General features: G+C 33.3%; 1 protein-coding gene across 2 annotated transcripts in view; it reads left to right on the forward strand.

Moving 5' to 3' along the window:
- Window positions 1-19,999, forward strand: part of LOC138693132 (uncharacterized) — a 36,110-nt gene extending 16,111 nt beyond the window's left edge. For both annotated transcript variants that reach the window (XM_069816831.1, XM_069816922.1), the window contains exon 2: window positions 10,682-19,999. In XM_069816831.1, coding sequence (XP_069672932.1) covers window positions 10,682-12,797 — 2,116 coding nt within the window. In that variant the 3' untranslated portion in view covers window positions 12,798-19,999. The remainder of the gene's footprint in view (window positions 1-10,681) is intronic.
- The last annotated feature ends 1,894 nt before the right edge of the window (window positions 20,000-21,893 follow it).

A 21,893-nucleotide genomic window follows, 5' to 3' on the forward strand; every position in this document is an offset into this window, starting at 1 on the left:
TCGGAAAAAACCAATACTTTCGCGTCTGCGCACATCTCACAATTCAGGTCAGTTCGCTACTGACTTAACATAACATAACATAACATAACATAACATAACATAACATAACATAACATAACATAACATAACATAACATAACATAACTTTTGAATAATTTAAAGTTAGAAATATGGTCGAGCATAAAAAGTCGTATGAAACTTACCTATAATGGTAATTAAGACGCTCTTATGAAAATTATGAAACTTGCTTGCGCTCGTTTCGTAAACAAACATACTTGTGTCTTAATTACTACCATTATAGGCTCGTTGCATAATGTACTATTTCGATTCCGTTATCATTCCATAGCATTTCCCGAACGCCGGCGACGCACGGAAAGGACTTGGGAATGCGCCTAGCTCTAGAATACATACACACACATACATACATACATACATGTACTGCTTATATTTAATAATGTTTTACACTAATAGTCTGTGGTTTGTCGAATCACCGTTGCTCCATTAACCAGCGTTTGAGACGCACGCTCGCCGTTAACAAAAGTTGCCGCTTTCCGGATGATAGATAAATTGTCCACCCGCCATAAAGTTTAAATTTGACACTAATGGTGTTCATTGCAATTAAATCTGAGAGTACGTGTGATTATTTAATTGAATATAGGAGTAGAAGTAGGAGTGGTGTGAGTAGCAGGAATAGGATTAAGACTAGCAGGAGTAGCAGCAGCAGCAGTAGCGAATATACAAACAATAAAAATTACGGAAGCAATAATAATATCTGCCCAGAGACATAAGTCAGTGATAATGGGGGAAAGTTTTCCCTTCTTCCCGAAAGCTACTTAGTTTTCCATCCGTCAGGGGATTTCAAGAGCATATGACCTAGTTCGCTCTGTGTTAACCTATTTGCGATGAGTTGAATTGTATATTGATCAGGTGAATTCCCACAAGGCTTGTTCATCGTGGGGCAGGCCACAATTTTAGACCACACAGGAAAATATAAGGAAAGTGGCATAAACCAAGTTCCTGTGAGAGTGAGATAACTACTTATATTCCTTCCTGCTGGCGATCGAAACTATTTTTTCAGTCACGAGACTACAGAGCGGCATCATTTTATGCCAGTATGGTGTGAGAAAGATTTATAAGAAGTGCAGACTTGTGTTTAGATTTGAAACGAAATGTTTGGAGACAGTTACATAATCTACGCTAAATATACGAGTATAAATAGAAGTTTTCAAGCTAGAGGAGTTATTTTACATTTTATATATTGAAGAAATAAAAAAGTAATGCTACTGTTTGTGACTGGGATTTACGACTTTGGCAATAAAGAAACTTACGAGTGGAAACAGTGGCGCTTCTGATTGTGGATATTAAAGTGTGATTATTACGGTCCATCACTTAGAGTTGTGTAACACCTGCAGAACACATTAATTTCAACAGTTCAGTGGTTCTTCGTAATTGTACATAATATTATAGTAGCATTATTGGTAAGTCACATATTTTTATTATTAATAGTGAAATAACTTTTAATTTTTATCCGCAATAGCAGTGCACTTGTGAGTCCACCATGCTGCTATTGTAAATTATTTTTATGCTCTTAGAAATTAGAACACAGACAGTAACTATAGTGCACTATCTTAATATCGTAGAACAAATTTTAATTTAGAAATTTCAACCGGTATAACTCAGCCGGCAAAGGCGTGATGTATCCACAATTCAAAATCGATATCAAAAAAGATTTCAGAATCGCCAATACGTTTCTTAAAAGAAGATACTTGATATTTATATATGTAGACTATACTAAATTATACAAAGCATAAAAATTCAGAAACAGCCTATGAGTAGAGCGCGTTATACTTTCCACAAATCTATGAATTTTTAAGCGCTTCTTCCTTTGAAATGTTTGTGATGTTGTGATGTTTCTCCAGTTTTTATGTACTGTATTTATATCTTGACATTTTAATGACCCATATCATTTTTTAAACATAAATAACGTGACAAATGTGAGAATTAACATAATTTATGTTGTTAAGACGTGAGGAAAAGGCATGCAGAATTTCATCAATCTATCTCAAAAACGTTTTGAGTTGTCAGGAGAAACAAATTAAATTTTGAAGTTTAGGAAAACGAGCGACCAGAATACATTTAAAAGGAAAGCGAAGTGACAGTGAGGAAAATTGAAGGAAATATCTCGGACACTATTAGAAAATATTTCACCATGATCAAGAGAAAAGCGCAGCCTATAAAGAATAAAATAAACTGAAAAAGTCATTTCTTAGTCATAAATGTATACATTTCACCTTAAGTTATTCTTTTGGTTAAGTTCGTTCTTTCTTTCTTTTTTCTTTCTTTCTTTCTTTCTTTCTTATCTTTCTTCTCTTTCTTTTATTTCTTTCTTTTCTTTCTTTTATTTCTTCCTTTCTTTTATTTCTTCCTTTCTTTTCTTTCTTCCTTTCTTTCTTTTCTTTCTTTCCTTTCTTTATTTCTTTCTTTTCTTCCTTTTCTTTCTTTCTTTCTTTGCTTTATTTTCTTTCTTTTCTTTTCTTCTTTTCTTTATTTTCTTTCTTTCTTTGCTTTCTTTTCTTTCTTTTCTTTTCTTCTTTTCTTTCCTTTCTTTCTTTCCTTTTCTTTCTTTTCTTTCTTTCCTTTTCTTTCTTTTCTTTCTTTCCTTTTCTTTCTTTTCTTTCTTTCTTTCTTTCTTTCTTTCTTTCGTTTCTTTCTCGCTTTCCTTCTTTCGTTTCCTTCTTTTCTTTCTTTCTTTCCTCTTTTTTATTTTTTTTCTTTCTTTGTTTCGCTCTGTCTTTTTATTTTTCTCTCCTTTTTGCAAATTTGTTCCTTGAAATAATTATTCGATATCTGCAGACTCCTTCATGGTTTATGATGAAACTAAGGTTAGATTTTCCATGCTATATTTTATGGAACACTTTGTTTCTTAAACTTTTCCACTCCAATGCAAATTGTACGTTTGCATGAATTGTTTTTCAGCAAAATATATGGTACTCGTTCCCCAACATTTTGACTTGACATACCTACCTCCGGGTGAAATTTTATGAAACACTGTAATACCTGGGTATTCCTATATTTTAATTGTTACCGTTTAACTTCAATAGGTGCAGTCTGTCTGCCGAACAGTCTAATTTCATGTTACGAAGACGCAGACGAAAGCTGTCTGCAAAAGCTGCATCACACCCCAGATTAGAATCCGGACTCTATTCGTAAGAACATTATATACAATTAAAATTACACCGGATTTGGTAGCTCTATGTTGCTTCTTCAAATCGTTAGTCACACTGTAAAAAAACCGGACCGACCCTTGCAGCTGATTTCAGAGCCTTGTTCACTCCAGAGCACGATAGATTGGTAACTAAGACTTTCGTGGTTCGAATCCTGCCTGGGAAGGACATTTTTTTGTTCCTTATTCAAATTTATTCCCAGTACTTTTTTATTACAGCGATATTTTACTACTTAATTAACTTATTATTCACAGAACATGAATTTTACGAGCAATCGAAAAGTATTGGGAATAAATTTGAATAGGAAACAAAAAAAAAAAAAAAGGTTCCTTCCCAGGCAGGATTCGAACCACGAAAGTCTTAGTTACCAGTCTATCGTGCTCTGGAGTGAACAAGGCTCTGAAATCAGCTACAAGAGTCGGTCCGGTTTTTTTTGCCACTACTGTACAGTATGAATCTAAATTCAATCGACAAACTGTGTTAACTGATAGGATACATAATTTAAAGTATTTTGAGGTATTAAGCCACATGTCGGAAACCATTTGTTCCGAAAGTGGATTGGTGATCAGTTCTCCCAATTCATTTTTCCAATTTTTTTTTCTCAAGGTCTGGAATTCCCAATATACCCTGAGTTCCAATACCCATTTTCTCAATATCTGCTAATACTTCTTTCCCAGTTTACTCTTTCCAATCCTCTTTTCTCACGCCATTTGTCCCAACACTTTTTCCCATGATAACGAATAGTGTTTTATTTGAAATATGATAAATTTTGTGTAAACTAATCCTAATATCATGACCTAAATTGTAAATTTTCAGTATAGGGGAAAATTTTACATATTGATGGATATAAATTTGACACATTCTGAAAAAAAAAAAAAAAAGAAAAAAAAACACGTATTAGAATTACGGGGAAAAGAAAGTATGCTCAGCTTGAGTGATAACGAAGAGAAAATGGGAGACATTTTTGATCGTAGAAGCACCACAACAGTCTCGAAACCTACATGCTCCAAATCTTGAAGAAGTAAATTACCGTTATTGGAAAATTATTTTAAAAAATTAAGAGGGTTGCCATTGGCATCCGAAATGTCTGTTGTCCACCTGTTGAGAAACGTATTTTCAACATCGTGGAGAAATATGAGTATGGAGAAAGAAATTAAATGTTTAATATTTACGAACAATTGGACATAATTTGAGTATTAAAACATGATGTGATATCATACACAATAGGAAATTGTACAATTGAATTTCAAATGGATGTAATATCTATAGACCTAACATAAAGTGTCATTAACAATTGGACAATTAAATCTTTAAACAGTTTGTAAATAGTGTAGATTGGAAGAAGTACTATAATTTGGAATCTTTTGGGTCGAGAAAGATGGATTCGGAAACGAATAAGTTGGGAAAAGGTGACATTTGGAACTGTTTTTTTTTGTGGAAAATTTTGTTTATTGAAACAACCTGGTTTGGTACTATATGGTAGTGGAAAAATGAACTGGGAAATTTGTCCACCAGTGCGAAGTGACCAGGGAAGAATCCGGTAATAAAATTACTTCCTGTAGGACGTACGTTCTGACACTGTACCTCAACTTAGTCCACAACCTATGGAACTCTGTTTACAAATCGCCTACTCAAACAGTATAATGGCTTGGAATACCTTGACAATGCTTTTCTTGATAGATGGATTGGGCGTGGTGGTCCAGTAACCTGGCCTGTTAGGTCACCTGATCTAAGTTTGTTACACTTTTTTATGTGGGGACCGAAGTTTATCGTACTCCAGCTGCTTCAGCCGAAGATTTTGTGATACTTTTGCCGTTGCTGCAGTTCATGAGTTAAAAATTTTGGTAATATGTGCGCGATGGTTAGATGGTCAATGATTATGAGGTGCAGAGCTTATATCGAACCAGGGGGAAATCACACTTTGAGAAAAATCTGCAGTAATATGTTTTTGTTATTTGATTGTGCAGTCACACCCACCTGTTATGTTTTGCTTTTTGTACGTACAATTTTGCAGTATTAATTTCATTTTTGTAGACTAATTATGATTTTACTATGATGTACCGAAGTACATATTATATTTCTGTGTAGGAATTCTGCATTACCATATGGTGAAGAATGGGTAGAACTGAGAAAAATTCTAGAATCCAGTGTGGCTTAGTGGATAAAGCGTCAGCACGTAGAGCTGAAAACCCGGGTTCGATTCCCTGTGCCGGAGAGAATTTTTCTCCGTTCTACCCATTCTTCACCATAATTATGCTTTGTCAAAGTAACAAATTATAGTTGTAGGGTAAGTCAAAAGTAAGGTAATAAAGCATAAATAGTTTCAAATACAAATAATTAACAGCCTGTATCTTGTGAACAACTGACTTATGACTATTGGCTTCCTGCCTCTAATTGTTAGTTGGATGTCCTCTACAACTTCTGGACGTTTGTTGGTTGAATTTAGATTCCTCCTGTAGAAATGTACAACCCCTTTTTAAAATCGATCTGTCCTGTCTATCTCCCTTTAAAACCAATCTGCCTATCTCTCTTTAAAACCAGTCTATTTCCCTTTAAAACTAACATGTCTCTCTGTCTTTAAAACCAACCTGTATATATCCATTTAAAACCATTCTGCATATCCCTTTAAACTTAATCCATCCATTTCTCTTCAAAACCAGTCTGTCCATCTCCTTTTAAAATCAATCTGCCCACATCACTTTAAAATCTACCCATCCATCTTACCTCCCTTAAAACTACCTGTGCGTTTCGATGGTATCATTTTGAAATAATTACCGGTAAATAAATGAAAAAGTAAATAAATAAATAAATGAATGAATGAATAAGTAAATAAGTAAGTAAATAAATAAACAAGTAAACAGTTAAGTAAATAAATAATTATATAAAACTAAATGTATAATGAATTAATAAAGAAATAAAGAATGAAGGAAATATTGAAATAAATCATTTAATGAGTAATAAATAAATAAATAAATAAATAAATAAATAAATAAATAAATAAATAAATAAATAAATAAATAAAATAAATAGATACATATATATATAAATAAATGAATGAATGAATAAATGAATGAATAAATAAATAAATAAGTAAATAAGTAAATAAATAAACAAGTAAACGGTTAAGTAAATAAATAATTACATAAAACTAAATGTATAATGAATGAATAAAGAAATAAAGAACGTAGCAAATATTGTAATAAATCATTTAATGAGTAATAAATAAATAAATAAATAAATAAGTAAAATAAATAAATAAATAAGTAAATGAATAAAGGAATGAATGAATAGAAGTATAAGTAGCTATGTCACTAATCTAGACATTCTAAGTGCTGAAATATACCCTCCAAACCTTACACCTTAGTACAAGTTTTGCTAAAACATCGCATTTTTCGTTCACGACCTTTCCTTGTTAGTGCCCGTAACAGTGAGTTTCTTAAATCAACGATTTATTTATCTTTCTTCGGGCATGAAGTGGGAAACTTTGGATTTAAGTATCCTTAAAATGAGTGTCCTGCCTTGAAATACTTATTTAACCACCTGACACTGCAGCTCGAAACATTTTCTTTTTATGGTGGAAAAAACGGTTGTCGGTCAGTAACTTTCCACAGTGTTGTATTTCTATGCCATTTCTCAATATTATTATTGAACGTTAGCTGTTTATAAAAAAAAATATGTATTTGTTACCAAGTATGACATAAAGCTTTAGGTTTTATATTTTGTATCTTTATTGATGATATGATGATAATACTTCATATCTCAGGAGTTTAAACGTTGGCCTTAATATTGGTATTAAATATATATTGCTATTATTAATTTACATGCAGATGGTCCTCGAATTTTTATTAGTTACCATGCTTTCTATTATGCCCGAGGCAATGAATTAAATTTTAACAGTTGTAACATTTGTTAGCGTGATTTTGGAAAGAAATCGAATCTTGAAATCCAATATCGATTTGCGGGATGTAAAATATAACTCTCCCTTTACTTATGTGAGGGATAAGGAAGTTCATGGCAAAATTACCGGTCATTTTATCTATAGTAATGCCACACAAGAGGTCTGAGATTTATTTGGGAAATCTCAGACCTCGAGTGACATTTATTAGAACTATTTCGTGAATTGAATAAAAATGTAAATAATATACCCTAAAATTCGCTCACAAAATGTTAATAATTGTATATTTATGAATACTTAACCTATTCAGACATTGTAAAGTCGAAATAGATGAATAACGATTACTGTAATAAAGAAATTGAATGTTATTCAGTAATGCCAATTGAGAAAAGCGAAATACAGGTTTAAAAATGTTAAGTACATGTACTGTGCTTGTCTCTTATTATTATAATAGAAATACGTTTTCATTATCTGCTGAAATCATAATTTAATTTAAACATTTTACAGTATAATTATTACAAATAACCTTATTAATACATTAATTAAATGAACAATTGTTATGAAGAAGTGTCATTTTCATTAGATACAATGGACATGGAATTAGAAGATGAAGATGTAGATGTGGAAGTAGGATTTCGCACTTTATTTAGTGCAATGGATTCATGCTCATCGATGTACATGGAAACAGTTGGCGACACTGACTAAACAAAAGAACAACCATGCGATAAATTGATTGTGATAAATCAAGCTGCAGAATTTATGCTATGTATGATTGTGATTGGTTGGAATTCAAAATTGTATTACATTTCATTGGCCGAAAATGGAATGATGTCATGTAAACGAAATAGTCATCAAAATTTCCTTTTCCTAAAACTAGTGGAGACTTAAAGAAAATGGAGATACACAAATCTCGATTTAGAAAATGTATTTGCATTCTATCGATGAAATAATAATACTTTCACTTTGCTTAACTTTAAACATAAAAAGTGAAAATTCGCTTACGTTATTGATTAAACACAATCCTAAACAAATTTATTATAGAGTTAAATAATTCACACTAAGCAAATTTCTTGTGATTACTTAGACCTACTTCTAACTAAAAGTTACTTTCATGCTTACTTTATGAATTGGAATGATTTGTAATTCTATTTCGCAATAATGTAAATAGGAAGGCCAAAAGGGAAAAACCAAGGAGATGAGTTCGATCCGGTGCTGTGGATGGATTCCCGATGTAGCTCAGTGGTAGAACATTCAATATATCGATCGTCTAGTTCAAAAGTGCGACAACTAAAAAAAAAACAAGTTTTGAGATATCTTCAGTTGAAAGTTTCAAATAAATCACTTAGAAAGGAACAAAGTTCTGGTTCATAACCACGACAATTAGAAATGAGTCAGTATTCAGGACGAGTTTATCACAATCTTCCAGTTCATTATTAATACATTTCGAAATGTACTAATAATGAATTAGTAAAGTCCATAGTTATAATTATTTTAAAGCAGTTTATTGAGTTTCTTTCTTTTTGTTTGTAAATATGACTTATCTAAATACTGAATCGGAAATAGCTCCGAAAGGGGCTTTCAGTAGTATAAATAACTAAAAAATGGCAATTTTTGAGTTGTCGCACTTTTGAACTGGACGATCGATATAGAACTGAAGACCATGGATTCGATCCCTAGTGCCGGAGCGAATTTTTCTCATTTGATAATAAATAATAACCATCACAGAGAATTCTGTAGGCTTAAAAGAATTAATAAAGATCTAATTGCCTAATTATACTTAACTGTTGATTCCCGACCACCCAAGTCACTTAATGTATGACATAATAACAATGTCGAAATAGAGAGTAGGCCAAAAGGGAAAAACTAAGGAGAGGTGTTCGATCCGGTGCTGTGGATGGAGTCCCGGCGTAGCTCAGTGGCAGAGCATTCAGTATGTAGAACTGAAGGTCCTGGGTTCGATTCCCAGTACATGAGCGAATTTTTCTCCGTTAGTAATAAATAAAACTAGTGGCTTGTACAGCAAATGCTGCAAACTAAGTTCATTAGACGTTCAAATAAACATTTTTCAGATTTATTTTCAATGAAGAATACCAGACATTCTGAAAGTTATTTGCTTCCATAACAATGAAAGATACACTCTCTCGAGCCAATACTGAAGAGAACCATGCATATAAATATCTACACCACACCGCCATTAAATATATGAAAAAGACCCAACCCCACTTGATTAATAATTATAAAAAGATTTAATTTTTAATAATATTATTATCTTATGTAAGTTTTATAACTTTCAGTAACATGTACTATATGTACTATATAGCCGCCACTGAGTAAAATATAGAAATCAAAATCTAATCTATATCTACATATATAACCCCAAAACGTTTCACTTTCATATTATCAATATAGCATTAATATGTATAATTAATGAAAAATAGTCAGATCATGGCATTAACTACAATAATATTTAATTTCTAATGGTAATAATGTCATCAAACCACCTCAAGTTTTGTAGTTTTTAATATCCAATGCACAGCTGTACCCTGAAAATTACACACCACAGAATCGAACCTGTAAATTATTTTTAGTAAGTTAAGTTTTTAATAACCAATTTAATTTGAGCTCTAAATATGTCAGCATTCTTGCAGATCATGGCCTTCGTATAGTATTGTTTACTGTAGTATGTGTTTTGTTTTATTCTGAACTCCAACACGGCCGACTTGATGCTCGCTTCGCTTCTCCTTTACAAAAAAGCGAAGGGAATATCAGGTCGACCGTGAATGCTATTACTAGTTCTCAAAACTGACGACAGATGGATTTTGGAAAAATAGGAAAATTATGTTTAAAAATGGACATTTCACTGAAAAATACTATTTTTCCGAAAAACTTTGAGTTCCAAGCTTCAAAATGAGGGGTCATTTATTAAAATCCGTCCAGCCGTTTTCCCGTAATTTATATTACCAGTTCAAATTATATATATAACAGATATTGTACTTTTTTGGTTAAGTTTTTGGGTTTTGTAACTATATGTTGTAAGTTAAGTTCATCAGCATTCCACAATCAATATTATTTCTATCTTATAGTAGTGTTTGTTCGAAACCCGAATGATTTGCGTACATGTTTCTGCTGTTATGCTTGGCTGTGCCAAACAACTGGAACAGAGATCGGACGACACTACTCTGAGAGTGGATCGTGTATTTTTCTTATTTTAGTAAGTTATTTTACGACGCTTTATCAACATCTTAGGTTATTTAGCGTCTGAATGAGATGAAGGTGATAATGCTGGTGAAATGAGTCCGGAGTCCAGCACCGAAAGTTACCCAGCATTTGCTCATATTGGGTTGAGGGAAAACCCCGGAAAAAACCTCAACCAGGTAACTTGTCCCGACCGGGAATCGAACCCGGGCCACCTGGTTTCGCGGCCAGACGCGCTAACCGCTACTCCACAGGTGTGGACGTGGATCGTGTAACTCAGTATAATGAAATTTCCACATCTTGTTGCAGAACTCAAAAACTTTAGCACAACCAAAAGCTTGATATTTAATTCTTTATTTCTCTTTCAGCGTGCAAACAGTCATGAAGATGTTACTGGTGGTGTTGGTTTTGATGCTGGGTATGTCCATATATTGGATCTGGTTGATGATACAGCCAATAAGAGCGAAAGCCTCATGTCCGAGTGGATTTCTGTGCAACGACATTGGAACCGATGTAAAGTGCAATTCTGAATCATTTGAAAATTATACAGGAAACAAAATAGGTACACTAAGTCATAATGAATTGCCTTATGTTAAAATGCTTGGTGCAAGATCATGTAATATTTTGAACATTGAGTCAAAAACATTCAGCGAACTGACGCAGTTAGAAATAGTAGATATCTCTGAGAATGAAATACCTGAACTGAAAGAAGACACGTTCTATGGTTTAACTCGATTGAAGGATCTTGACATCAGACGTTGTCAAATTTTCGTCGTTGACCAAAGAGCCTTCAGTGGGTTAACAAGGCTCGTTACACTATCTTTGAGTTATAACAATATTCAAGATCTGAAGCCATATACATTTAAGGATCTGAAAGAGATGAAAAGTTTATTTTTGGATCATAACAACATTGAGACTTTGGATGCACATATTTTCTTTGGTTTAACTAAATTAGAGATGCTGAAATTGTCTGAAAATCAGATTAATCGTATGAGTCCAAATGTACTAAAATTTTTGCCAGCGTTGACAACATTCGATATTAGTGGTAATGTTAATCTTGATGTTATGGACGATGATTTGTTTGGAAGAAATCCAAATTTGAAAGAACTACAACTATCGAGATGCAATATACGTTCAATTGCATTTAAAAATCTCCCTAATCTTGAGCGAATTGAAATGAGAGAAAATAAATTGAACAGTGTAACATTTATGAACGTGACAGCACTTCGGTACATCGATCTAAGCTTCAATAAACTGGGTAATTTAAGTAGTGATATGTTTCGTGATATGCCAGTGCTATCTAAACTGTACGTCGATGAGAATTCGATTCCGTGTGACTGCGAATTCTACGAAACTTTGATGTGGTTCGTGAACAGAAGCGTCGACACCGGCTGGAGTGAATATTCTCCTGTATGTGATACTTCGGCAGGTGTGCCTGGGAATGATGAGATTTCAGGACTTGGACAAAATTTATCTACCGAGACACCAGACTATGGCAATCTTCCAGAGTCAGAAGTGTGGTGGAAAGTGTGCAGTGAAGGTAATACATCTGCTGAAGCAATGTTTATTCAAGGAAGTCACGTATATTTTGAGGATGCATTGGGTACTTTTATCACTTACAGAAATTATGGAGAACCAGTAGTGAACACTATTGTCTTCATATTTGGCACTGTTGGAAATGCATTCATCCTGGCTGCTGTTATAGTCAATAAAAACATGAGAACTGTGCCCAACATGTATGTGGTAAATTTAGCTGTGATTGACTTGATTTCATTAATCTTGGTACTACCAGTTGAACAGGTAGATTGGATATACCGCCTGAGAATTAGTAGCAACAACATGTGCAAATTCTTAACGTTTTTTCGCCGTTTGTCACTGGCTGTATCAGCGTATTCTGTATCAGCACTCAGCATCCAGAGGTTCATCGTGACAGCCAATCCTCTGCACGCCAATTCTCGCGCTCAACCGAGCTTATCTAAGACCGGAGCTATTATTTTTGCCGTCTGGACCACAGCAGCCATATTTTCACTTCCTGCCACAATTGCATCTGAAGCTACAATCGAGATGTGTGGTATTCAGGATACCATGTACTCCCATAAAGTAGTCCTGTTTGAACTCATTTCCTTCTGCATTCTCCCTCTGAGCCTGATAGTCTTCACGTACATCCTGACTGCTCTGAATCTGGTAAAAAGCGGACAGACCATGAAGGAACATCCTCAAGCCAAGGCGCGTAATAAAATTGCAAAAATGGTACTAGGGCTTACTTTCGTTTTCCTGATCAGTTACGTCCCCTATCATATAATTTGGACGTATGTCGCCGTTGTCGGATACAGGACAGATATTGAAGTGTGGTACATGTATCTAGTGTTCTCAGTTCTTCTTGTTGTAAATCCATGTTTCAATCCGGTAGCTCTCTTTTGTACTGGTGGCCAATTCAGGAAAGAGTTCAGTCGATTCATGTGTTGTAAAGTGGCGAAGGATTAATTTTCACGACATAACGGGCAAGAAAATAAACCCTTGTGACTATGTGCAAATTAACGAACTGGCCAGCAGTATTCTAGTGAACTGGAATCCTGTCTCCAGTTTTCAGAATTCAATATCCCAAGACGTATTTTTAAAGCTCTCTTTTTTGCCTTATGCAGTGTGAACAGTAAAGTTTCAAAGCTGTTTTTCTTAATGCACGTTGACAAATTCCTCTCAAATCACTTCTATTTAACATAGCATTAGTAGTATCAAAACAATACTACTATCTTCAAGATATCTCTACTATTAACAAAGTGTCACTAAAATAATTATCCAATTATTACCATTATCGTGGTTCTCATGTCTTCTTGTGGTAAACCCATGTTTCAATCCGGTAGCTCTCTTTTGTATGGTGGCCAATTCAGGAGGGAGTTCAGTCGATTCATGTGTTGTAAAGTGGCGAAGGATTAATTTTCGCGACATAATGGGCAAGAACATAAACCCTTGTGACTATGTGAAAATTAACGAAACGGCCAGCAGTATTGTAGTGAACTGGAATCCTGTCTCCAATTTCCAGAATTCGATATCCCAAGACGTATTTTGAAAGCCTTATGCAATATGGACAGGAAAGTTTCAAAGCTGTTTTTCTTAATGTACATTGACAAATTCTTATCAAATCACTTCGATTTAACATAGCATTACCAGTACCAAAACAGTACTACTATCTTCAAGATATCTCTACTAAAAAGCAACACAAATAGAGAAGAAACGGGTGTGGCTTCTTTATCTGCGACTTTACCTGTACACCAAAAACAATGACTGTAGCTTAGAAACTAAGCGAAATTGACCAGATCTTTGTATGAACTTTTTTGTTTGTTTTTGTGTCTGTATCAAATTCAAAGAGGCTTCACACATATTTAGTTACATCCTTTATATAGCATGGCTATTCAAATAACCGAAATCAGATAAAGCACCCGAAGGAAAACTTGAATAATAATATACACAGTACATACATTTTATCTTTCCACGCTCGCGGAATGACAGTGGAAGTGGAAGTGGCATTACACAACGCAACTCCCCACATGCGAGAGTGGGATGATAAAATGTATGCTCTGTATAAATGTATGATATAGTAACATATATATAAATTCATGTTTAATAATATTTATTGGGATAATGGAGAAAAATCCTAATACTTAAGTCGCAGTACTACTGTAGTTAAATGGCAGCTGAACTGAGCAGTGTAGTACAAACACATATAATATGTGACAGTTTAATTCTCGGAATGCAGCTTTAAAAATAATGTTCGATTTTCTGTTCACTAGCGGCTATTATCACCTTCGAAAGACTTCCTTCCGTGGTTATATACTTAGGTGGTGTTGTTGTAGCTGAAAACATTTCTGAAATTGGTTGGTATACGCTTCAATTTCCCTGTCGCATGATTCTGGACGCGAGAAAGTGTCTGCAAATCTGTGTTGTCTACAGTAATCTCACTGGAGAAAATCAAAACTCGAGTGGAATTTAATTGACTATTACACTATTAGAAGAAAGTATATAAAGATCAGAAGAAATAAAGTACTATAATACAATAAAATATTAATTGAGTTACTAAAATATGCACTAAACTGTCTTTAAAATATATTATTGTACCATTTAATTATTACAAATATTCCGCTAGATGGCAGTAGTGTTTTATGATGAACTGTTCTCTTGTTAGAAGTTGTGCCAACTATACAATCTTCATTGAACTCTATGGACGATTACTAGTCAAGAAGGCTCTGTTGATCCAGTTTCATTTTTATTAAGACAATTGCATTCCACTTCAATTATCAATATATATTAAACAATCTCTGATACGTGTCTATCCATAATCTGATACAGCAGAAGCTGTAAAATTACCTAAATAATAATGTAGGCAAGATAAATGATAGAAAAGTTTTAATTGAGGATAATGAAGTAAACATGAATCATTTTAAAAGGTACAATGCATTATTGAAAGTACAATGTTGGCAAACAAAGAAACAAATGCTATGCAGATGATAAAAACAAACAAATGTTAGGGAAGTTATAAAGAACATATGCTAGTGAGGTGAACAAAATTGTAGGATAAGCAGTCATGATTGGTTGTACCGTACCATTTTATTTGTCAAAAGTAGTATGACATAGTAAAAGTGTAATAGTCTCAAGAAAATGTTTAGTTTTGGAAAGAACCATTAATCGGAAGGTGTTAAGTCGGGTGACTAGGGTGGATAGTCTAGTTTTGTAACTGATTTTCTTGCCAGAAAGGCACAGACACTGGACGCATCGTATGTTGGAATATAATAATGATATAGGATCGACTTGTCGGATCAAATTTCAGGTTTATTCCTCCTTAGGCCATTAAACCATTCCTAAGTAACACTGTTAATAGTTTGATCTTATTCAATACATTCGTGATTAACTGTCACTTTCTATAAAACGCTTTGAATTGCAAGAGTTAACATGCGTGCTGTTTTTGACCAAGGTGAATTCGGTGTTTTCCGATACATGGTTTGGAGTTTAGTTTGAAAACCATATTGGAAGTATAGTACCATGTTCAGTCATCAGTAATAACCTATTAAAATGAGTGATCATTTTCCAAAATATCAATATCGCTATTTCAAACATCCGCTATTTCTGTTTAAATGTCATAAACTTTTTTCCAGACATTTTCCTCATACGCAATTCCACTGTCTATTTCCCTGTTCATGTTTAATTCTTCAGGCATTAATCATAAACTTAATCGTTTTTGTCACAACATCAGAATCCGCATTTCGCCTCCATTGTTATCTATTGTTTTTTTTTTCTTGAAGACCACTTCCTGCATCGTCGCTGACATTTTCTCGACTCTCCTTAAAACCCTCAAGACACACAGAATACTTGATTTTTCATAGAACGTTCACAGTAAGATACTGTTTTACTGTTAATCGTTCTGACATTTCATCAGCACATTTGTCGATTTTCACACGAAATTTAAAATTGATGTTCAGCTCTAAATTTTTACTATTTCTTTTCTGCCGAAAGAGATAAAACATGCTACACCTGCTACTTTCAATTAGTGGAGAACAGCTCTACTAGTCTGTAAATTTGCACATACTAAAAGAAACTAGCTGCATGCTTCAGTCCAACGTGCAGCATTAAATTGTCACACCATGCATTTGTAATTACGAAAGGTTAAAAATGTTAAATCCCAGCACACTGTCTAATAATTACGTAAAATTATTCTTCCGAATATTAATTGTATCAACATAGCCTAGATTAAAAAATAATATCTATCAACAGACTTACTAGGAGCTTTGTGGATGTGCAACCACTTCAGCTGGTAGCAGATTTAAATTCATCTGCTTTTGTTTTAGCACCATGGTTTAAACATAGTGCCTATTGCGCTCTTGAAAGATTGTGTTCACCTTTCAAGTTCTCCTCTTCTTCTAAGATGATATTTTAAAACTTCGCTTAAAAATCTTTAATTTTTAGTAGCTAGTATGTATGTTAACTATGTGTATGAAAGTGGATGTTATACGAATATTGGGATATGTTTTTTTGAGATTCTGTGTTTTGAAAGTCATCCCTCAAAACACTTAATAATAACGATTACGGACACCCTTCAAATTTTTTTGAAGTGTCAAGTTAACTAAAATTTCAAGACAGAGTTTAAGCAAAAAAAAAAAAAATGTCTCAAGAATTAACAAATTTAAGATCATATTAATTCAAATTGCCAAAAGCTTATACAGCATTCTAAATCATTGTACAGAAAGATAAAATTAACAAGGTTTGCAGAAAAAAATATATAATTTCTTTTTGGAGTTTCATTACCATGCTATATGTATATGTAAGTTAATTATAAGAGTTTCGTTTAGAATCTATTACTACCGAATTTACATCATATTAAGATACGTATATTTTTTATGAGCACTCCAAACATTGAAAACAATTGGAAAATCAAATTCACGAGTAGGACTATTGTTAGCAGAGTGTTAAACTATTTTTACTGAAAGGCGGTTTCTAATTTTAGTTTTTGCAAGATTCATGCAATTAAATCCTCGTTCACAGTTCACAGTGTGCAATGGAATTTTTGCAACACACTGTATAAGTAAATCAATTAGAGAATATTGTTCATGTAACTTGATAATATATATGAATTGTACAAACACTTCGAAATTCATTCCAGAACATATATTGCTTTCTTGAATATTGTCCATTCCATTAACATTTAATTTAAATTTAGATTTTCCAGAACAAATTAATTTATACACATCTCTGATTTCATTTTCTCCATAATCGTCTTAGTTTCTGAAATTTTCTCAAGTGCGGTTGTAGCACTTTTGCACATTTGTATTAAAAGACTGTCACATTTTTAGAAGTCGAGTGCGACAAATGCGGCTGTGACGTAAATCATGTTTAAAGATATCTATTTCGGTAAGTTATGTGTTGCTTAATATTTTACCTAATTCAGTGTGAAATTTTGGAGTTACTCTACAGTGCCATGAATGGAGAAACGTCCAAGGTTTCGGATTTGCATAGCAGCTCCTTCGTCAGTGAAGACAAGGAAAGGGGAGAGATTAACCCTTAGTAATTGATGAAATAATTTTCCCCTTACTTCTCTTCACCGATGTTGGACTCCGAAATCACACGTATGCATGTTCGATTCATGTTTAGGATTGTGAAAATCTCAATTTTACGTAGTATTTCTTAGTTTGTTTTCTTACAACATTAAAATGAATTGATCATTTTACATAGTGTGTGGTAATGACATTTAAAGTGAGATTTTGTATTGATAAGTTATTTTATGTACTGTATATACTGTCCAATAAAATGTATTGTAGACAGCTAACTGTATTATAAATAAAATACATTTCAGAAAACTGTGTTATGTTTTAAGACTTTTAATGTATATAAGTAGTATTTTAACATTAAAGAACTACACTTATTTCTGGATAATATTTTCTGTTCTTTCACGCAACATAGTACAGCTATTTATTAGTCATTCATGATCTGTAGGAGACTGGAAGAAGTTTTCTCTGTCTGGACCTTCAGATGCTGATCAACTTCAATGTGATAAAGGTGTGATGGAGGTAGATTGTTGGATAAGAATTACAGGCTCTGTATGATATTTAGTTTGAAACTAAAATACTTAAATTTGTTATTTATTTTTCTCCTACAGATGCTTTAATATACTATATTTCCTCGAAGTCGGATCTGCTTCGATTTTTTAAAGATTTCGACTTACCAACTTTGTCAATTATATTCTGAATAGTTGCTCTAGGCCAGTGATGTCAAATCAAGCGCATTTTTCTGACCTTGACGTCGTGCGCGGGCATCAAGGGCTAAGCATGGAAAGAGGAAGGGTTGTGTGTACGAATAAGGAGCCTGTTGGATTAAGAAAACAGTGGTGCACAAACTTCAAACGGAACGTGAAATTTTATTTCGTTATTTTTATATGGCTTCTTTCTGTTTGATATTATCTATATTGTCTGTAAAACAAAAAATACTAATACAAATTTCTTAATATTGCAGTTTTGTTTTAAATGTTAATAACATAATAAAGAGTTAAGAAGGAATATTCACATAACTTCCATACTAGTACAACTATACTGTACTAAGTGGATGAAACACATCATTCATAAAGAAAGTGATATCCCAAAAACAGAGATTGAGTATGACACGATAAGTTGGAATTGATATTGATGGTACCTTTAGCCTTATAAAAGTAATCAATAAACTAATCAAAACAATATTACAGTACAAAGCAAAGTTATCTAGGTGCTCTGTATGTTTTAAGTATAACTAATATTACATAAAACTCTTATCGCATTATGGTTTCAAGATGATATTGGTGAGCAACTTCCTATCATCAGAATATTAAATTGTGTTCTCGAAATGTGCTGAAGCTATAGAGCTGACATTTTTACAACAAATGGGAACGTATCTCTTGCTTATGATTTAACAATAGTTGCTCTGTTAATTTCATTTCCTTACAAACAATTTACATGCGAATATTTTCAAAATTTTCAATATACTGTCTTCAGTAATATGTATTTACGGTATAATAGATTTACGAAAACATTCTGTAAGGCTACTAAATAAGTAGGCCTATATCTGAAAATTTCACTTTTCTATTTAAAAAAAGTTGAAAAAATATTTCTTTTGATTAAAAATTCAAACTTGTGAAGAATGAGCATTAAAATTAAAACTTACATTCTTATAATGCACTTATACTCCTCAGACAAATCTAAAAATTAACATGGATACAGTTTTAATAGGTTCTCTTCCCTTTATCTATTGAATCAGTGCTGGCCATCCCTGAATATAGCTCGACCAAGCGGCATTACTACCTCTTTCGTCTGTCTCTTTCCTTTCCGCTGTAAAGCGCTCAGACTCTCCTGAGCTCTAAAGCGCGCGCTTGCTCCTGTGGGCATCAATTGACATGACTGCTCTAGGCCTTCCTACAATTTGTTTTTATATTTCCCTTAACATTTAATTTAAATTTAGATTCTCCAGAGCACATTAGTTTATATACATTTCTGATTTCATTTTCTCCATAATCGTCTTAGTTTCTGAAATTTTCTCAAGTACCTTGCGGTTGTCGCACTTTTGCACATTTATATTAAAAGACTGTCACATTTTTAGAAGTCGAGTAGCAAATGCGACAAATGTGACTGTGACGTAAACCCTGTTTAAAGATATCTCTTTCGGTAAATTATATGTTGCTTAATATTTTACTTAGTTCAGTGTCAAATTTTAGAGTTGATCTACAATGCCATAAGTGAAGAAACGCCCAAGGTTTCGGATTTGCATATCAGCTCCTTCGTCAGCGAAGACAGGGAAAGGGGAGAGATTAACCCTTAGTAATTGATGAAATAATTTTCCCCTTACTTCTCTTCACCGATGTCGGACTCCAAAATCACACGCATGCATGATCGATTCATGTTCAGGCATTGTGAAAATCTCAATTTTACGTAGTTTGTTTTCTTATAACATTAAAATGAATTGATAATTTTACATAGTGTGTGGTAATGACATTTAAAGTGAGATTTTTTATTGATAAGTTATTTTATGTACTGTATATACTGTCCAATAAAATGTATTGTAGACAGCTAACTGTATTATGAATAAAATGCATTTCAGAAAACTGTGTTATGCTTTGAAACTTTTAATGTATGTAAGTAGTATTTCAGCAATAAAGAACTACACTTATTTCTGGATAATATTTTCTCTTCTTTCGCGCAACATAGTACAGCCATTTATTAGTGATTCATGATCTGTAGAAGACTGGAAGGAGTTTTCTCTGTCTGGACCCACAGATGCTAGTCAACTTCGATGTGATAAAGATGTTATGGAGGTAGATTGTTGGATAAGAGTTACAGGCTCTATATGATATTTGGTTTGAAACTAAAATACTTAAATTTGTTATTTATTTTTCTCCTACAGATGCTCTAATATACCATATTTCCTCGAAGCCGGATCGGCTTCGATTTTTGAAAGATTTCGACTTACCAACTTTGTCAATTATATTCTGAATATTTGCTCTAGGTCTTCCTACAATTTTTTTTATACTTTAGAGAGAGACTTGCATTGATTATGCAAATTAATTATAATTCTTCTCTCCCCTTTAGTCGTTTCACTCCCTTTACGCTTCATATTGCTGTATTACTTCAACACAGTACACAAATGCGGACTGAACTGGTACACAGGTGTGTCTAGGTGTACCATGAACTGAACAGACACTATCCCACCCTCTACCTATAGCAAAGGTTCAGCTGTTTCAGAGGAATACCTAGTTCTGTATGAAGACTTTTTGTGCATTGATGTGAAATGTTTCTTTACGTTTCTATTTTTTAACAGAATTCAAACTACAATTTTTTTTCTTTCTTTTTTATACGTTGTATTATATTGTATCTATCCATCAACATATTCTATTTATTATAAATTAGCATACTGAGGTTAAAAACGCTTCTTTAAGACATATTTATGTTATTTTAATAGGTGTATGGTGACTTTTTACAGTCACTGCATGCTACCACTAACTCACTAGAATACACAACGCCAACATTCATAACATTAACCAACAGACATATAAAAGTATTACAGTAAATAATGCCACTATTCCGTACCATTCCGTCGTCAGAAACCTCGGCATTTTCTTGGACGAAAATTTAAATTGGGAATGCCAAATAAAGGAAATATCCAAGAGTGTGCTATACCATGCATTCTCTTAACCCATTCAGAAACTTCCTCCCGCCAGAATTAAAACAGACTTTAGTGCAAACCCTCGTACTACCACTGTTTGTCTATTGTGAAGTAATACTTACAGACTTGACAACTGAACTTTCGAACAAGCTGCAGCGTGTGCACAATGTGTGTGTCAGATTCAACAGCAATGCTCACAAATTTGACCATATTACATCCTCGTTCAAATCTTTATCCTGGCTGCAACTTAATAACCGAAAACACTTCACTCGCTGTCTCTTCTGTTTCGAGTTCTCCACACTTCTACTCCAAATTATCTTCGTTCCGGTTTAATTACTTATCCTCCAATCACAATCTAAACACCAGGTCACAGGAGAGTCAAATCCTAGCAATTCCTGCCCATAGAACATCCCACTATTCATCCTCTTTTACTGTCTCAGTCCGCCGTGAGTGGAATTCTCTACCTCAAAAGATTAGGGGCTGCCAGACAATAACCACTTTCAAGAAAAGGCTAAACGATTTCTTACGGGCGCAGTCAAATTGAAGTTATAATTGTGATCGAGTTTAATAATTTAATTTAATTTAGGAATGACTACCGTTACTATTATTATTATTATTATTATTATTATTATTATTATTATTATTACATACTTATTTTATTGGTGATGCGAAGATAAAAAGAATTGCCATTGTATTATATTAATTATGTATTATATTATATTGTATTGTAGTATTGTATTGTTTTGTATTGAATTGTATTAATTATGTTATATTCATAGCATTGTAGTAATTTTCTATCATACTGGTTGAGTGGAAGAGAAGGCCGAATGGCCTTAACTCTGCCAGTTAAAATAAACCATTATTGTTATTATTATTATTGTTATTATTATTATTATTATTATTACTATTATT

The sequence above is a fragment of the Periplaneta americana genome, chromosome 1 (genome assembly GCF_040183065.1).
Source record: "Periplaneta americana isolate PAMFEO1 chromosome 1, P.americana_PAMFEO1_priV1, whole genome shotgun sequence".
Taxonomy (NCBI): Eukaryota; Metazoa; Arthropoda; class Insecta; order Blattodea; family Blattidae; genus Periplaneta; species Periplaneta americana.